Source organism: Capricornis sumatraensis, chromosome 2, assembly GCF_032405125.1.
Source record: "Capricornis sumatraensis isolate serow.1 chromosome 2, serow.2, whole genome shotgun sequence".
NCBI lineage: Eukaryota > Metazoa > Chordata > Mammalia > Artiodactyla > Bovidae > Capricornis > Capricornis sumatraensis.
This window is the reverse complement of record NC_091070.1, coordinates 92,877,170-92,895,897: the sequence shown is the minus strand read 5'-3', so window position 1 is coordinate 92,895,897 and position 18,728 is coordinate 92,877,170. Positions and strand designations below refer to the sequence as shown.

The 18,728-nt window shown below is 40.8% G+C and overlaps 1 protein-coding gene across 2 annotated transcripts in view; it reads left to right on the top strand.

The window, feature by feature from the left end:
* Positions 1–18,728, top strand: part of IQGAP2 (IQ motif containing GTPase activating protein 2) — a 307,112-nt gene that overhangs the window by 178,542 nt on the left and 109,842 nt on the right. For both annotated transcript variants that reach the window (XM_068966679.1, XM_068966681.1), the window contains exons 6-10: positions 8,148–8,215; positions 8,537–8,650; positions 9,295–9,473; positions 11,540–11,627; positions 16,306–16,469. In XM_068966679.1, coding sequence (XP_068822780.1) covers positions 8,148–8,215; positions 8,537–8,650; positions 9,295–9,473; positions 11,540–11,627; positions 16,306–16,469 — 613 coding nt within the window. The remainder of the gene's footprint in view (positions 1–8,147; positions 8,216–8,536; positions 8,651–9,294; positions 9,474–11,539; positions 11,628–16,305; positions 16,470–18,728) is intronic.

Below are 18,728 nucleotides of genomic sequence, written 5' to 3'. Positions count from 1 at the left end.
GGTGGGTTCTTTACCACTGCACCACCCAGGAATCCCCTTTAAAGTTGTCATGTGTTTGTAACACATGAGGCTTCTGGATTCAGCTTTTCTTATTAAATAAAGCTTATTTGCTGGTTAAGATTCTACTGCATTGAGCACAAGGTAAGCGCATGTCTGCCTCTCCTCTGGGTAAGGATGGCTGTCCCCACTGCAGAGTCTGTCGTTGCTGCCCAGCAGTCATGTCTTCAAACGCGGTGAAGACGCCAAAATAGCACACATTCAGGGCTTGGATTTATGAAAATGGCTGCGGCAGCCCCACTCCTGGTTGACCAGCTGCTCCAAGTACCCTGAGCAGTTTGTGAAGAAGGGCTCCTCTAGTAGGTGAACTTGAGGAACTGGTTCAAAGTCAAGCTCGTTAGCAAAGCAGCTCAAGCGGTCAAGAATCTTCCAGCAATGCAGGAGATGCGGGTTCAACCTCTGGGTTGGGAAGATCCCATGGAGTAGTATACCCCCTCTACTATTCTTGCCTGGAAAATCCCACGGACAGAGGAGCCTGGTGCGCTACATCAGTAGGGTCGCAAGGAGTTTGAGACAATTGAGCTCACAAGCACACACACATACACACACACAGTAGTGATAATGAAAACAGACCAACACCTACTGAGCCTTCCATTACATGCCTGGTGCTGTTCCAGGTATCCTGTTACAGGTATAATCTCATTTAATCCTTGTGACGTACGTTTCCTGTACAGTTATTAGTCTCTTTTTAAACTATGGCTAGCCAAGATCATACAGCTAGTAAGGGGCAGAGTTGGGATTCAGACCCAGGCGGGATGGGACCAGAACCTACAGTTACTTAGGCAGCCAGTCATTGTCCTCAGAAGGGAGCCCAATATTTGCATCCAACTAGGAAAATGAAAAGAAGAGTGGCATTAGCCTCGAGGTTCAGCACAGGTCTCTAAGCTGTTACATTTAGGATATTTTAAAAGGAAGCTTCCCCAAATTTCGGAACAGGAAGGACCTTGAGATGTTGAGTCCAGTTTATTTCACCGATGAGGAAATTGAAAGATTGGTTTATGTGAGTCAGAGTCACATACTGAAATGTGGCCAGGCTGGGGCCAGGATCCAGGGCTTCTGACTCCAGTTCCCTCTTTTTCCTAATCAGCCATGAGGCTTTGATTTACAGACATTCATCTCCCATATTACAACATAAAATGAACTGTGCATGATGTGATCCAGAAAAGTTGAAATAAACTTAGCTTTTGCTTTTTAAGTTTGCATTTTATTACTGTAGCACCTCTTAACACATATATTCAAAGTAGTAGAAAAAACCGATGTTTTTTTGTGTTTGCTTTTTCCTTTCTTTATTGCTTCCTTTACTTGAACTGATATTATTAGTACAAAATAGGAGCGCATGGGCCAATGAGGCTTTTGCTACCATAGGACAACTTCTCTATTACTGGCCTTTTCTTAGCAACACAAATGTACTACAGCTTTTGATGTGATGAAATTCTAGCTGTTTCATGCTAAGTGCTTTCTTATATGTGGAAAGTGACAATTAGTTCTTCAGCTTCCTTTGGAATGCTCTTGTCTCTTTGTGTTGGTTGTTAGCACTGAAGGTGCTTAATAAATTCAGCTTTGAAGAGCTCCAAGAAATTGGTGATTGGACAGACTTTTGTTTTTTAAACACGAAGACTAGATTTCCTATATACTTCAGGTAATGCCCTCATTTGAATCGAAATGCTTTGAAGGGAATGGGCCACTGATGTTGATTCTTTTCAGTTTGGGAATCCAGAATAAGTACGTTTCCTAGTAAACATTTGCCCCTTTGACTAATCTGCTTGGACATACCTCCCACACAGAGATTTAATATATAAACTCCCACACTGTGAAAAGTTATCTTTTCGAAACTAATAGTTTAAACTTCAACCTCAAAGATAAAATAAATGCTGAAAATTGAAACCAAATTAAAATATACCTTCACATTAAAAAATACATACTTTTGGTGAAAGTATGTAAATGCAAATGAGATTTCTACCTGATCCTGACTGGCACACCAAAATCAGATTTGAGATAAATCTGACTTTTCTATCCAAAAGGTACCTGACTTCTCAGCACCATCTTGTGGTAACTTTTAGTTAAACTGGGATGTTTGCTTGTGAGATTCATGTTATACAGCATAAATAGAGAAGTAAAAAGTATAATCAGAAAGTCTTCCAGTCTCTTTAATGAACACTTTTGTTAAGTGTAATTAATTTAGCCAACGTATAACCAACAAACCTCTGTTTTGTGGAAGCCTGAGTACCTTATAGGGACAAACAGTTGAGAGTAGTTAAATGAATGGCCAGATATCTCCAGAAAGGAGATACGGTGAAAACGACTGTGTCAAGCTCCTCGGTCACAGGTGTCTTAGTCTCCTTACAAAGCTGGCGTGCCATGATTAAAGTAGGAGGGGTTTCTTTAATGTACAGTGTTATCATTTGCTTTTGGCTGTGCTGGGTCTTTGTTGCTGCACAGCCCACTCCAGTGTTCTTGCCTGGAGAATCCCAGGGACGGAGGAGCCTGGTGGGCTGCCGTCTATGGAGTCGCACAGAGTCGGACACGACTGAAGCGACTTAGCAACAGCAGCAGCAGCTTTCTCTCTAGCTGCAGTGGGCTCCTCTCTGGCTGTGGCTCACAGGCTTCTCGCTGCAGTGGCTTCTCTGGCTGCAGAGCACGGATTCTAGAGCCGGGGGGCTGCAGGAGCTGCAGCACGTGGGCTCAGCAGTTGTGCCTCCTGGGCTCCAGGGCATAGGCTCAGCAGTTGTGGCACATGGGCTCAGTTCCTCTACAGCACGTGGGGTCTTAATGGCTCAGGAATCAAACCCGTGTCTCCTGCACTGCAGGCTGATTCTTTACCACCAGGGGAACCTGTTTGTTTGTTTTAAGTTGTTTTAATCATCTGTAGTAAGAAAGAGTGCTATCCATTGACCGGAAAATTAAGTAACTCATGACAGAAGGCAAACAGATAGATTGGATTAACTGAGAAACAAAACAGGGTCACAGCCCAGAGACCACTGAGTTGTGCACAAAGCTGGGAGCTGCTGTGGGGCTTTGGTCTGAGCAGAGATGGGAAGAGGAGAGCCCTAAGCCAGCATAATTTGGATTAGTTAGACCTGCTGAACCTACTATTCCTTCCCCAAGGCAACAAGTGAAGATGCTGATGGCAGGGTAGCACACCAGTACCCGAGAAGACACAGGGAACCCCAGTCTAAGAGGATAAGACAGTGAGCACCCTCTGGGCATCGGCCTCCTTGTTCCTCTACCGTCTCCCTAAGGCTGGCTTCTGTCACGGGATGCTTGTGGTTTAGTCGCTAAGTCCTGTCCGACTCTTGTGGCCCCATGGACTGTAGCCTGCCAGGCTCCTCTGACCATGGGATTCTCCAGGCAAGAATACTGGAGTGGGTTGTCATTTCTTCCTGCAAGGGATCTTCCCGACCCAGGAATCGAACTCAGGTCTCCTGCATTGTAGGCAGTTTCTTTACCAACAGAGCTACCAGGGAAGCCTGAGGCATGGGGACCTGCAGCCAACAGTGACAAACAGTTGCAAGTCTCAAACCTCAAGATGAGCCCCAAATCAGGAAATGCCAGACATTTGAAGGAAACTACAGCTTCCCTGATGGCTCCCACGGTAAAGCGTCTGCCTGCAGTGCGGGAGACCCGGATTCGATTCCTGAGTCGGGAAAGTCCCCTGGAGAAGGAAATGGCAATCCACTCCAGCACTCTTGCCTGGAAAATCCCATGGACGGAGGAGCCTGATAGGCTGCAGTCCATGGGGTCGCAAAGAGTCGGACACGACTGAGCAACTTCACTTCACTTCACGGCTCTGAAAGAGGAATTACATTCAAAAAACAGAACCAACACCCAAGGAACAAATGAAAATAGTAAAATATGTGCACTTGTGAGTAATTCATTTTGTCTACTTAGTAAATATGCTTATCTTTGGCAAAACCAAAGATAAAACTGAGAAAGAAGAAAACTGGATACAGATTAAATTAGAAAGTAAACTAATAAAATTTATTTACCTAAACTTTGATTGCATAATCTGAAAATCTTTAAATGCATCTAAAATTCCAGATTATCTCAACATTACATAGGAGGGCAGATAGAAGTGGAAATATATTAAGGATAACTGATATTCATTAGCTTAGCCTTTGATGCAAGAATATAAATTTCAAGTATGTTAAAACTAACAGAATATTATCGTAATATACATAAATATACACATTAAATATGAAATTATTTTATGTATAAAATTTATTAGAAGATATTTTATGGGAGACTCCTAGTTAAATTTTACTATCACATTTTCAAAGTTTTTCCCATTGAATTACTTTTATACTTTTTTTTTTTGGTCAACTTGTTCCGGTGTATTTTTTAATTTAGTTGTAAAAGGGGATAAAACTGCAAATCAGGAACCATGAAAGAATTCATACAGTGGTATTTTTTTGATCATTTATGGATCTGTTTTTATTTTTTCAAGTATGGCTTGATTTTACTTTCCTAGAATTCTTTTCTAACTACACCCCTGGCTGTTTAATTCTATTGAATTTTATTGTTTCTGTTACAGTCAGAAGTGTGTGACTAGGTTGACATTTTATTTGGTCCAAGTGACATGAGGTCCCTTTTACCTGGAATATTTTTTCTTGTGTAATAAATTGAGAATTGGTTCATAAAATATTAATGGTTTTGGAAATGTCAGCATCCTAGTTTTAATTATAATAACTTGTTATATCCCTGATAATCTCTAAAGACCTAGAATTTAAACTAAGAAATGTAGCCTGTCTTTCTAGCTTTGAATTATGAATACATAATGTCTATTTTCGGAGAAGGCAATGGCACCCCACTCCAGTACTCTTGCCTGGAAAATCCCATGGATGGAGGAGCCTGGTAGGCTGCAGTCCATGGGGTCGCTAAGAGTCGGACATGACTGAGCAACTTCATTTTGACTTTTTACTTTCATGCATTGGAGAAGGAAATGGCAACCCACTCCAGTGTTCTTGCCTGGAGAATCCCAGGGACGGGGGAGCCTGGTGGGCTGCCATCTATGGGGTCGCACAGAGTCGGACACGACTGAAGTGACTTAGCAATGTCTATTTTACATTGAACAATGTTCAGGGTCTAATATGTTTTCCCCTTGTGAATAAGATACAAATATTGGAATTTAGTAGTAAAATTACCATATGTTTAAAGTGTCATTTGTTCTTTGGTTGTTGTTTTGGGGGAAAAGAGGGGGAAAAAAACAGAGAAAGATAAATCCCCCCAGAAAACAACCTTTAAAATTCAAAAGTTCATTAATATGCATTTCCTGGAAGAAATTGAAATGGCCAATATGTGTATGAAAAATGCTACTCTCACAATGAAAAAAAAGGAAATGTAAACTTTAATGACATTTTTGGCTATCAGATTGGTGAGGTTTTCATGGACAGAATCCTCTGCTCTTAAAGAGACAAAGAAAATGGCATTTTCATGGATTGATGGTGGAATGGGGCCATGCCCACCACCTGGGTCTTAGTTCAGTTAAACATTCAAGTTCAGGACCATGTGCTGTAACCATGTTGATTAGCAGATGCTCAGAAGCAAATACACCCTGCCAGTAGGACAGCATCAAGCGTGTGTCCTGCAGTGGGGGCTTCTCACCACTCCACGCAGTGGTCCACACAGCCATTTAGACCCTGTTCTCTTTGGTGCCCTGGGTGATAACTTGGGTGTGACCTTATGAATGAAACTAACAGTGGTGGTTACTGAAGGCTCCCTGGCTGAGCACCTCAGTCCCCAGGAGCCATATCTGTTCTAGCAGCTCCATAGCATGGCTTCCCAGTTTCCTGCAAGAAGTGTGCCAGTTACAAGAGTCACTGAACTTAGCAACACCGAAACTGTGTATAGCCTATAGGTATTTATGATTCCTTCTAGTCAAGATGCAGTTTGCCAATCAAGGGTTATTTTTCCCCTAAGCAATGGTGCTTAGTAACTTGGTTGTCAATATACATTTATTGGGCACCTGGGGGAACAGAGGTTGAAAGTGAACTGAAGGAGGTCATATTCTATTGCAGAAGGGAGAGGAGTTTCATTAACTCTTTGCTCACAGAGAATAAATGAGTATAATCTCTTTTTAAGAACACAATTTGATAATATATATTAAAGTTTTGTGTATATATCCTTTCAATTTGATAATTTTCTTTGCAGGAATTTATGTGATGGATAAGATATATGCACAAGTTCAATTCAGTTGCTCCATAGTGTCTGACCCTTTGCTACCCCATGGACTGATGTGCCTATATAAGTAGATTCACTGCAACATTATTTATCATAATGGATAATTAATGATCATCTAAGTGCTCAGCAATTGGTTAAGCAAAATATAGTACATTCATATTATAGAATACTGTGTGGTGGCTCTGATGGTAAAGAATCTGCCTGCAATGTGGGAGACCCAGGCTTGATTTCTGGGTGGGAAGGATCCTCTGGAAAAGGGAATGGCTCCCCACTCCAGTATTCTTGCCTGGAGAATCTCATGGACAGAGGAACCTGGTGGGCTATAGTCTATGGGGTCACAAAGAGTCGGACACGACTAAGTGATTAATGCTTTCACTTCTTTCATGTGAATTTATGGAACAGATATTTCCAGAAACAATGTTAAAATGATTTATATCAAAGTATTTACTGTTTCGGAGAAGGCAATGGCAACCCACTCCAGTACTCTTGCCTGGAAAATCCCATGGGTGGAGGAGCCTGGTAGGCTGCAGTCCATGGGGTCGCTAACAGTCGGACAGGACTGAGCGACTTCATTTTCACTTTTCACTTTCATGCATTGGAGAAGGAAATGGAAACCCACTCCAGTGTTCTTGCCTGGAGAATCCCAGGGACGGGGGAGCCTGGTGGGCTGCCATCTATGGGGTCGCACAGAGTCAGACACGACTGAAGCAAGTTAGCAGCAGCAGCAGCATTTACTGTTTAACTCTGAATGATGATTTTCTGTGTATTCTTTTGAAATCATGGATCAGTAATTTTTAACTTTGATCACATATTGCTTTTCTAAGTGATTATTTCTTACAAAGATCGAAAAATTTAATTTCAATGCATACTGCTTATACTGATTAATCATGCATTTTAAGAGTTTTCATTCCATTAAGAAGGCTTGCTCTTGAACTCTTTTAATGAAATTTTGTGTTTATAAACTACTCAGATCTGTCTCATATCAACCTTTGAAATGAGTCTTGAAATACTTCAAACCGTCAAAATCATTCTCAGTTCATTTTCCCGGATATGGTATTTGTAATTCTAACATCTAATTAAAATTTCCCAAGTTATAAGTCAATCAGAACTGATATTGAGTAAACACAGAATTTTTAGTTGGGTTGTAGAGTTGATCTTGGGGGCTAGGAAGGTTAAAATACATGTAGTTCAGAAACTATAGCTCAATGCTTTTGAGGTGAGAAGTCACATAACTAAATATTTTCATCTTCTTTGGTAGAATTTTGATGTCAGACTCTAGCTTCTTTTGTCAGATTACAGGCAGGTTAGTTGTGACCATCATTGCTTCCTGTTGAACTTTTTAAAAATATGTACACTTTTCTCTGCATTTTCCACTTTTTAAAATATATCCACGTCATAGTAATATATCCACGTCATAGTAATATACCCACATCGTGGTTTGTCTTTAACGTCTTTCCATCTACCAGTAGTCTTGCTGCTCTATTTATTGGTTCAGAATGTATAAAACGAATACTTCTTCAAGGGGGTATATAGTACTTGGAGGCATATATAGGTATGGAAAGGAACATATAATTTCAGCTATACTTTAAGCAAAATAAAATCATGTAATATCCAAAGAAATGTTTGCTGCGTTTGTTACTTGCTGGTTTGTGCTGTGTCCCTTAGCCTCCCTATAATTGGATGATTAGGTTAGTTTGCCTGTGAGCGTTCTGTGTAGCTCAGAAGACCAGGTTTCCAGACAGTGACTGGGACCCTAGTCCTGGTCCCAATAGGGACGGTGTCACCTTGCACGGATTAGTTAAGATGATCGCTTAGGTGTGTCTCAAATAAAAAGACCCTTAAGATGTATGTAGTTTCTAGCTCTAAGATTTATGATGATGAAGTTTCTGATAGTTTTATGGTTTCTCTTTCAGTTTATATCTGTTCAAACTGGGAATTGCACCCCAGATCCAGGATTTGTTGGGCAAAGTAGACTTCACAGGTACTATTCTTTATCTTGATAATCTTTTAGAGTGTGGTTATGAAGAAAATGTAGCGATATTTTCCTTTCATTTTGATATTGATTCCCTTTTTTTCCTTTGTATTGATCAAAGGAGAAAACTTGCTTATTGTCTTTAGACTCTGCCAAGTTTCTGTTCCCTCACCTTTGTGAAGTAAGAAACGGAGGCTGGCTTCTTTCTAAGGTTCTTCTTTAGAATTGACCCCATGTTCTTGATGAACACATTTCTTAACACAAATGCACTCATTCCTGCCTCCATCTCTGTGGCTTTCACTGATTTTTTTGGTGGTGGTTCTTTTTCAGAGGAAGAAATCAGTAATATGAGAAAGGAGCTTGAGAAATATGGAATACAAATGCCATCTTTCAGCAAAATAGGTGGTATTCTGGCTAATGAACTGTCTGTGGATGAAGCTGCATGTGAGTATACTTAAGATTCAAACTTGCCAATGGCATGAGACTTACCTATTCTTGATTTTGGTTATAAGAAATAGAATATTTAGAAGATATTATAAGCACCCTAAATTTTTTTTATAATATATATTATAGGTAATTGATTTGAGCACATCACAATATAACAAAATAATTGACCTTGGACTCTAGACATCTGCTTGTACAATGCAATTTAAGAAGTTCCAGAAATATCTTTACTCTCCCAAACGTTTCTCTGCTTTCTTTGTCCTTAGATTTCAGAGGCAGGGTACTCACTGCTGGGAATCTTTCCATGCTGCAAGTTAAATTGCAGTCGTCTCTTGAAGACAACATGATACTTTCTGTATCTGTCACCCTGCAAACTCCCAGTGGTTGCCATAGTGTTTGATTCACATTCAATGCAAGTTGAATAAATGAATAGGAATCAGGTAACAGATGCTGAGGACCTGAGATAAATGAGCAGGTGGGGAGGTTGTCGCAGGGATGTGCTGTGATGTGTCTGAGGTTCTATTGTTTGAATTCTTGACTGGACCCCACAGAAGAAAGTGAAGCTGCTTAAGCTATGCACAGTCAGTACAGCTGTCCATGTTGTCTTTTGCTGATAAAGTTCTTTTTTTCTTTTTACTTTGCAGTGCATGCTGCAGTTATAGCCATTAATGAAGCTATTGAAAAAGGAATTGCTGAGCAGACCGTTGTAACACTAAGAAACCCAAATGCAGTTCTGACTTTAGTGGATGATGATCTCGCACAGGAATATCAGAAGGAACTCTGGGACGCCAAGAAAAGAAAAGAAGAAAGTGCAAGGCTGAAGGTGTTCAGTTAGATTCCGAGCGGTCAATACAGTAATAGGCATGGTTATGCATTGCTAGTTTGAAAAAGCTTTAGCGTTATGAGGGATGTTTTTAAATCCACTGGCTGCGGTCTCTCTAGCCACAGGCTATTGCTTTGGGTGAAGTATAAAGGTGAAAGACGACCATGCCCTCTGTAAGGAAATTGGGTTTTCTTTTTTGATGAGTATTGCAGGTAGTAAGGATGAAAGATCATGTTGAAAACTTACCAAGAAGGTGTAGAAGGAGCAGTTAAAGACCTTCCCTCGTTGAATATCACCTTGTGTTAGATGACTCGCCTTCAGATTTATTACTAGAGGCCAATCAGTGGGTGTGGTGAGGTTAGAGAAGACGCTTTTGAATTCACTTTCCTTGTATTCTCCCCATAGTTTCCCCTCCTATTTGAAGAAGTGATTTCCCTCCTTGGAAAGTCAGCTCCTGACCCTCACTTTATATTTCCCGCTTCCTGTCTTACGGAAAACTTTGCACTCAGATTCCACTTCCTCACCAGCTTTCCCCTCCTTCAAGTCTTACCGTGTCAGCTTCAGCTCCGTTACCAAAGTAGCCCCTTTATCTTCACTTTTTCTCAGGGGATGGCACTGGGCACACTTGCCCCACACTGCTCCCGGCCTTACACTGCCTGCTTCACCACCCCCAACCCACGCTTTCTGGGCCTCTCTGCTGCTGTGGACGTCCTCTGCATCTCTTCACGTCTCTGCTTGTTCCGCCCCCTAAATGTGGAGAGCCCTCAACGTCTGCCGTTGAATCACTCTTCTCTCTGCGCTTCCTCCATTGAGCTCATCTACTTGTTGAAGAACTCAAGCTGTCAGCTTGATGCCCTCATCCCACCCCATCAGGAAGATGCTCGTCCCTACCCTACCCTTCTCGGAAGCGTGCCTTGTACTGACTCCCCTTTGGAATGACCCCCACACTGTTTCAGAACTCTCTGTATGCCCTCTGTGTCCTGGGCATCGCTGCCCTGTGCTGCCTTTTCTTGCCGGGCTGACCTCCGTCCGCCCCCCCCCCCCTCGGGCCACCACTCCTGCTTCAGCCCTGCCCCTCCTGACCTTGTCTCAGGGCTCTTCCCCCCTTGGGTTCCCTGGCTTCCTATCATTTTCCAACCAACCCCTCTCCCGAGTTCCAGCTTGCAAAATTGATCTTTAGCTACAGATCTGATGTCATTCCACCAGAAACCTCCCCTGATTCCCTGCTGCCTACTGAGTCAAGCACAGGTCCTTCTGTTGGCCTCAAAAGGTTCCAGCATACCCAACCCACCTCCGCATCTTTCTGGCTAAGCCAGGGCGCGCGCTCTGACAGTAGCCCTGACACACCAAGCTTTCTCACCGTTGTGATCGAATCCTGTTGCCTGCATCCCACTCTTCTCCGCCTTGAACATTGCTCTCTTCCTCCATGATGATGATGAAAGCCACTCGGTCATATCCGACCTCATGGACTGTAGTCCGCCAGGCTCCTCTGTCCATGGGATTCTCCAGGCAACAATACCAGAGTGGGTAGCCAGTCTCTTCTCCAGGGGATCTTCTTGACCCAGGCATCAAGCCCAGGTCTCTTGCGCTGCAGGCAGAGTCTTTACCACCTGAGCCGCCAGGGAAGCCCTCTCTTCCAGGCCCTCCTCAGTTGTTGTCTCTTTAAAAAATTTTTCTTTCCACCCATGTTCTTCCCTAGAATATATTTTGTTCTGCTATATTTGTTATTTATGTGCTTGATTTTTCTGTTAGACTGAATCAAATGGCCAATATTCAGCTGGTTTTGATCTACAAAAAATGGCAATATCAAGTGGTCCAACCTAATGTTTTCCACGTTAGAAAATTAGGCCTTTACAGAGAGTCACTGGGTCTGTTGTTCATTTTTGTAACCCTTGCTGGCATAGCTAACCCTGGTGCTCTGCACAGAGCAGGCACTCTTAAATGCTTGTATCGAGTTCACATGACTATTAACAAATGGTTTTTAGCACTCTTTTAAGTTTTTGCTTTTGAATATCAAGCTTTGGAAACACTGAACCTCAAGAATCAATGAAGCCTTTGTTTTGCAGAATAACTGTATCTCAGAAGAAGAAAGAGATGCATATGAAGAATTGCTGACACAAGCAGAAATCCAAGGCAATATCAATAAAGTCAACAGTGAGTAATGGATCATATGAAGGAAATGGGTACTTCTATAAGATGCAAATTTTTCTTATCTGAATCTCAGCAAAACGCTTAACATATATCCTTATAAAAGTGCCTTATATGATGACAGATCCAGGTAAAGTGTTGCTGTTGATTCTGGTGCATCATCTGCTAGTTTTCCATGGAGCTTTTCTGGGCATCTTGTCCCCAGTGCATGCAAAGTATCTCAAAACATCTTGAAGCTAGGTGCACTGTACCGTCCTGTTTCATCGCAGGTACAGTGTGTGTCATTTTTTGAACCTATCCCCTATTGGGCTAACCTTAAAGTTCTTTTAGTAAAGATTATGAGTTAACGATATTCATTTCTTGCACAGGATTATATGATGACATTTTATTGGGATTGTAAAGCTGTATTGACACCTCTGCTTTTTTTTTTTTTTAACCTCTGAATTATTAGTCTGCAGTGTGTAAGAATGGTTCTGCTACTGCTTGTGTAGCTTTGGTGCAAGTGAGTAAGATGTGGCAGACCTATAAATCACATCGTGCAGGTTTGAATCCCATGGCCCTGAGCCTCCATGGAGTCACACAGGACAGTTCTCCTTGGCACCTAGTTCAGTTATGTGACTCTAAAGAACAAAAATCTGGGGTGATTAAAATAAGCGTGTGCAAGTGTAGATACAGTAGTCTCTTTATTAGTCTTTTTGTTTCTCTAATAAAAGTTGTTTTTACTTGAGGCAGTAAGGCATTCTCTTTGACATTTATGTCCCCAAGGTCAACCTAAATAACCCACATATACCCTGAAAAGGAATACTTCAAAGACCAGTTAGTCCATTTAATAAGGCATGTAAACTTCTGCCGAGTTTAAACTTGGAGTGTCCACTAATTCCAGTAGTCCTAAACCCTCAGTGTAACCTCCTAGATGAGCCTTGAATGTTCTTTATGGCTCTTAGCACCTTAAAGGAAATGCGCGTCTATAGGTATTACTCAAGAGTTTTCCTCTAAGTTGCTGGTAGAGACATATATTACAGGCTTCAAACAAGGAGGCCCAGAGAAAATTGATAGATATGTCTAGAAGTTAACCATTGAGTGGATTTGAGAATTTATCTCCACTTACAAGTACCGAGAGCACTAGGATTACTTTTTTTAAGGAACACCTTGACATTTTGAGATGTGTGTTCCTATTTTTATTCTTATTAAATTTTGAACATGTTGGTGATGATACATGAAGTACAATTTCAAGTTTCTCTTTCTGCTCTATTTGAAAGCTGAGAATTTCATTATGCTTGACAGAAATGGATTATAGGAAGAAACTAATATTGCTAGCGAGACATCTGAGGTTCATAAGCTTAGTGGGGAAATGGTTCCATAGCTCTATGCCATCCTTTATTTTTGAAATGTTTATAACCACTAGAATAGATTTCTTTTTCATGTTAAATATAATACCTTATATAAATTTTTCATTACTTGATTGAATGACACAATTTCCTGACCACACATTTGATGCCAAATTGACTATGCTTTTTTTCCACTTTTAAGTAAAAAGCATGAGATGATTTTCACTAATGCATAACCAGCTAAAATTATGAAAGACATTGCAGTGTTTATTGGCTTTAAATGCATAGAACATGATTATTCTGAAGGTTTTGATCTCTCCCCATTGGAAAATTTATAGTAATACTAGAAATATCTAGTATTAGTCTTGAAAAAATTCTCCAAAGCATATTTTAGCCAGTGACATGACAATGAGACAATGGTTTGCTTTAAAATATGTCCGTGTGACTGCTTGACAAGCTTTCCCCCAGTCACTGAGCTTGTTATATTAAACTGTTAAGGTGTCTACATTTGTAGCAGCCCATGGTAATGGCAGAAAGTGACAGCTTTGCTGATAGTAGCACCAGGTCTGTTTTCAGAGGCTTCAGGTTTGTTTGGACCACAGTCGTTTAACTTGGAGTTTGGTACATGCTTTCTATTCATTACATATATTCTGTTAAGATTAGGGCTTGAGACTCTGTTAAATGCAGCGTGTAAAAGAGTGGTTAAGCTTACTTTATGTTTCTTTTTTTAGAAGAAATCGTTCATTAAGAGTGTTTTAAAGGATATATATATATATATATATATATATTTTTTTTTTTTTTACTTTATTTCACTTTACAATACTGTATTGGTTTTGCCATACATTGACATGAATCCACCATGGGTGTATACAAGCTCCCAATCCTGAATCCCCCTCCCACCTCCCACCCTTAAAGGATATATTTTTTCTGTAATATTTTACCACCCAGTTTTCCAAACTTATATGGTAGAGTTTTCAAAGGTGAAGTACAGTTCTATTCAGGATAATTAGAGACACAACCAAAAGGCCTTGGATAACCTTAACAGAGCGTCAAACATGACAACCAAACACTGACCTTCTTTTCTGGAATTCTTTCATGTATCACGCTAGTTCTAAGAATAGAAAAAAGTGTTTGGGTTCTTAGGGTATCGTTCTAACTTATTCTAAAAGTGGACGTTTTCTGGGGTGTGTCATGAAAGACTGCATTAGTTGTAAGTATTTCCTGTTCTTGAATGAGGTATCTCAGTAGAAAAGCTATTGAGCTTGGCTCTGTGCGAATATAGATAGAGAAGATAAATTCCCATCTGTTAAAAAGGGTTAGAATAATCTTAGCTGTAGTCTAGTCATGTGTTAGGGAGACAGACTAATCCTTGAAAACTCTAGAAATGTCTGGGTCTTCTGTGTTGCCTCTACTAACCTGAACCCTTCTCTGTAAGGCAAAACCCCACTGGTTCCGTCCAGTTTCTGTTGCCTGGTAGCAGAGTCCACCACTCATTCTTCCATTTGGTCACAATTCCATTTCTGTTTTCTTGAAACTATACTGAATTTGCTGTTCCAAGTACCCTCCACGTGGTCACTAAAAGTCAGGTCTTTATAACCTGAATGTTGTAACTCGTAGAGACATCACAGAGCTTCTGATTGGATCAGGTAGTGTAAACCAAGGCATCTCTGTGATGAGGGCTTTTTTTATTTTTTAGGTCAAACAATACAGTAGTTCTCTCCCACCCCCACTCCCCACTTATCCACAGTTTTCTTAACGGAAATTTCAGTTCCCTACTGTCAATTGCAGTCTGAAAATGTGAGATGGAAATTTCCAGGAATATCGCCTGTCTTTTCAGTTGCGTGCTGTTCCAAGTAGCATGGTGAACTCTCACGCCACCCCCTTGGCACGTGGATCGACACTTTGTCTGGGAGGCCCCACCCTTCAGTCACTTAGTAGCCATCTCAGTCACCAGACTGTCTGGTGTTATAGTCCTTGTGTTCATGCCATCCTTGCTTTACTTAATAATGGCCCCAAAGCCCGAGAGCAGTGATGCTAGCAATTCAGAGATGCCAAAGAGAAGCTATTAAGTGCCTTCTTTAAGTGAAAAGCCAATGCGTCAATGAAGACATCAAAAAATAGCTTGAGATGAATGAAAATGGAAACCCAACTTGCCAAAACTTATGGGTCATAGCAAAAGCAGCTCCGAGATAGAAGTATATAGCAATACACAACTATTTCAAGAAACAAGAAAAATTGTAAAATAACAATAAATAAAACTGAAACAGTCATAGGCACAGAGAACAAGCTAATTTTTGCCAGAAGGGGAGATGGATGGGATGGGAGAAATAGTTAAGATGTTAAGAGGCACACTCTGCCAGTAAAAAATAAGGAAGTCCTAAGAATGTTATTAGGATCACTCTAGTGGCTCAGATGGTAAAGCATCTGTCTGCAATCCGGAAGACCCAGGTTCGATCCCTGGGTTGGGAAGATCCCCTGGAGAAGGAAATGGCAGTTATTGTTGCTCATCTCTTACTATGCCTAACTTATAAATTAAACTTCATCACAGATGTGTATATATGGGGGGGAGTGGACAGTACCTGCAGGGTTCGGTTCTATCATGGTTTCAGGCATCCACTGGAGTTCTTGGAACCATACTAACACGTGGGGACCACCATTTCAATGCAGAATTATATACTCATATGACTTTTGGTTATAATATTTCAAAAAACATATCTGAAGTTATGTTCGCCTAAAAAACCACACTTTACAAAACACAAGAGATGAGGGAGACTATTTGGAGACTTAATGATTGCTCTAGATCAAACAGCAGTGTGTCCGAGTGCCTCCTGTGGGGTCCCGTGGTGCTCATTCACAGGGAAGATAAAAGAGTGGTAGGGCCAGCCTTGCTTCCGGTCTTCACATACCTTTAATCTCCTTGGGGAGGCAGAGCTAACACACAAAGAGCATTAAAGAGCAATGCCTGTGGGATTCACATGGCCCAGTCCTAAATACCATAACAATGCCCCAGGTGTGAAATTCTCAGGAACGGAAGCCCTGTGAGGACTTCATGGGAGAAATGATTCTAATGCTGGTCCTGAAAGGAAGAATCTTGCAGGGAAGTCATGCTAGGCAGGAATGACCTTATAACTCCAGCTTTATCAATGCTGAGGTTCTTTTAGGGACTAGCTCCAAGGATTAGACTATTTTCCAATTACAAGCTACCGTATCCAGCGCTTTGCTTACCATCCAAATGCAGCTTTTCAGAGTTCATGGAAGAGGACTGCTTAGGCTCTAGCCCTCGGAGGTGTGGGCTGGTGGGGTCAGGCCTCAGTGGGAAAGGCACAGGTTCTGATGAAGTGTTACTCCGACCGCAGGGCTGGCTGCAGTGGACCACATCAACACTGTTATTCGGGAGGGTGACCCTGAGAGCACGCTGCTTGCGCTGCAGAGACCAGAGGCCCAGCTGCCCATTGTCTACCCCTTTGCGGCTGCGATGTATCAGAATGAACTTTTCAACCTCCAGAACCAGAACGCCATGGTAAGTCAGAGGAGACTCGGTTACAGAGACGTTAATTCCTAGTCCTTGCAGCGAGGAGTGCTGCTGAGGAAAGGCGAGTGGGAGAGCGGTGTCCTCACCTTGGCCCAGTCGCTGGTCTCATTGGCTCCCCTGTGCCGATTTCACACCACCTTCCTCTCTAACCCCTGCCTTTCATCTCCTTAAAGAATCTGAGAGCATAGTTAGGACATGCAGTCAGGGCTCTACACAAATACACACTGAGAACTAGTCATTCTTATATTCTGTGTGATTTTTGAAAACCTTGGTATAATTTAATAACAGACTGAAATTTTTTCAAGATATCTAACTTTCTTGATTTAGATTTCCAGAAATTTGCAACCAAGAGCATTGATTTTTCTCAGTGTCTGCTCTAACTATGTTAATGGGATTAAGCAGTAATATCATATAAGGTTACAGTAAATAAAAGCCTAGGTACTAGTACCGGATTAACCTGAACAGCGCAACAGAGTGAAAAATACTAAAGGCAGTGCCGAGAACTTAATGTATGAAAGAGCTAATATTTCAGAGCCCTGGGGACAGAAATGAAATCCTGAGAAGCATTTAACCATTTGGGAAAGAAAACATTACCTCACTACACACAATAGAATAAATTTCCGGTATGAAAGGTTATGTGTAAAAAATCATTTAAAAATTAAAGTTCTGAAAAAACATGGAAGGACATTGGACCTTAAAATCAAAAACAGTAGTGCTCTCCCAAAAAACAAGAGGAGGAAAGCATAAAGCATAAACAGGCAACTCACAAATGTACAGGGATGTTTCACAGTATTATCTATAGTACTGAAAAAAGGAAACAAACCGTATGTTTAACTAGTAACAGACTGCACACCCTACTATTAAATGGAAGAAATGAGATTGAAATGTATAGCATTATCCTGTTTTTTACAATCAGAAAAGGAAAATAGTTTAAAAAACCAAAGTCTCTGTAAATGTTTGCATGAATTAAAAATTATCGAAAGTGTGTGTCACAGAAGGCCTTGGGTAGTGAGGCTGGTTTCCTTATCCTTGCTTATTAAGACTTACAGTGCTTTACAAAGAGCTATTGCAGTATGAACGGTGCATACCACTTGTATGTGAATTGTTTTCAATAGTAAATACTGTAGTACGATATGATACACAGTTGGCTGAATCCGAGGATGCAGAAACTAGGATACAGAAGGGTGAGCATATGGAGGACCAACTTACATGGGGGCAGAGGAGCCTGGTGGGCTACAGTCCACGGGGCTACAAAGAGTCAGACATGACTTAGGGACTAAACAACAGCAGTTATATGGCGGTTTTGGATTGCATGGAGATTCAGTGCTCCTAACTCTGGTGTTGCTCAGAGTTCAACTCTGTTTTGTAATAAAAGAAAACTAAGTTATTTCTTTAAACTGCCTATAGGCTCTCTTGTTAATATTGTCCCCATTTCTCTAACTCTGAGGCCTAATGCTGTATACACTCTAGCACATTCATCTGTTTCTTCTTTATTTGTCCCCATCTTTTTGGCTGTATACCACTTTAGGTATTTGTGGTGAATCTCAAATGATTCCATTCTGCTCTTTACTTGTAATTTGATACCTTCCTTCTATGTTAAACTCACAGTTAATGTAAGGTCTTTGGATAAAACTTACATGTTCCCTATAAAAACCCTTCTTCCCATTTGCTTTGGAACGTAAAATTGTGCTTTGTTAATCTAAAATTAATTCACTGTGAAATTTCCATGGAGAACCAGAAAGCTATAGTGCATTTTGGCATAAATATTATACATACAAAATATACAATATCCTAAATGTAAGGATAGATATCAGGGTTTTAAAAAATTTATTTTCATGCTTCCTCTATGTTCCTTCAATAGGATGGAAGAAATAACCCTTTTGAAGCTGGGCCAAGTCAGTATAAAATGGTTAAAAGGAAAAGAATGGTGAAAGGGGCTTTCTGTAACCTGAGATGTATTTTTTAAATAAACCTAATCCTTACCTGCTTTTCATTAAGATTTGCCTCACATTTCTTCAAATATCTAGACCCTAGAGTATGTTTAAAATTTCTACCCATTTATAAAAATGTGACTTAAACTAACTTTTTAAAAATTAAAATCAATATTGCTTAATGACTTTGATTTACTTTTCCAGGGTTATCATCTTTAGGTAAAATTCTCCCCTCTTTTCCTTACCCTTAGTTCAAACTTAAAGTCATTAGTTATACTAATGTCTTGTTTTGCACTTAGAGACAGTAACGATGTTA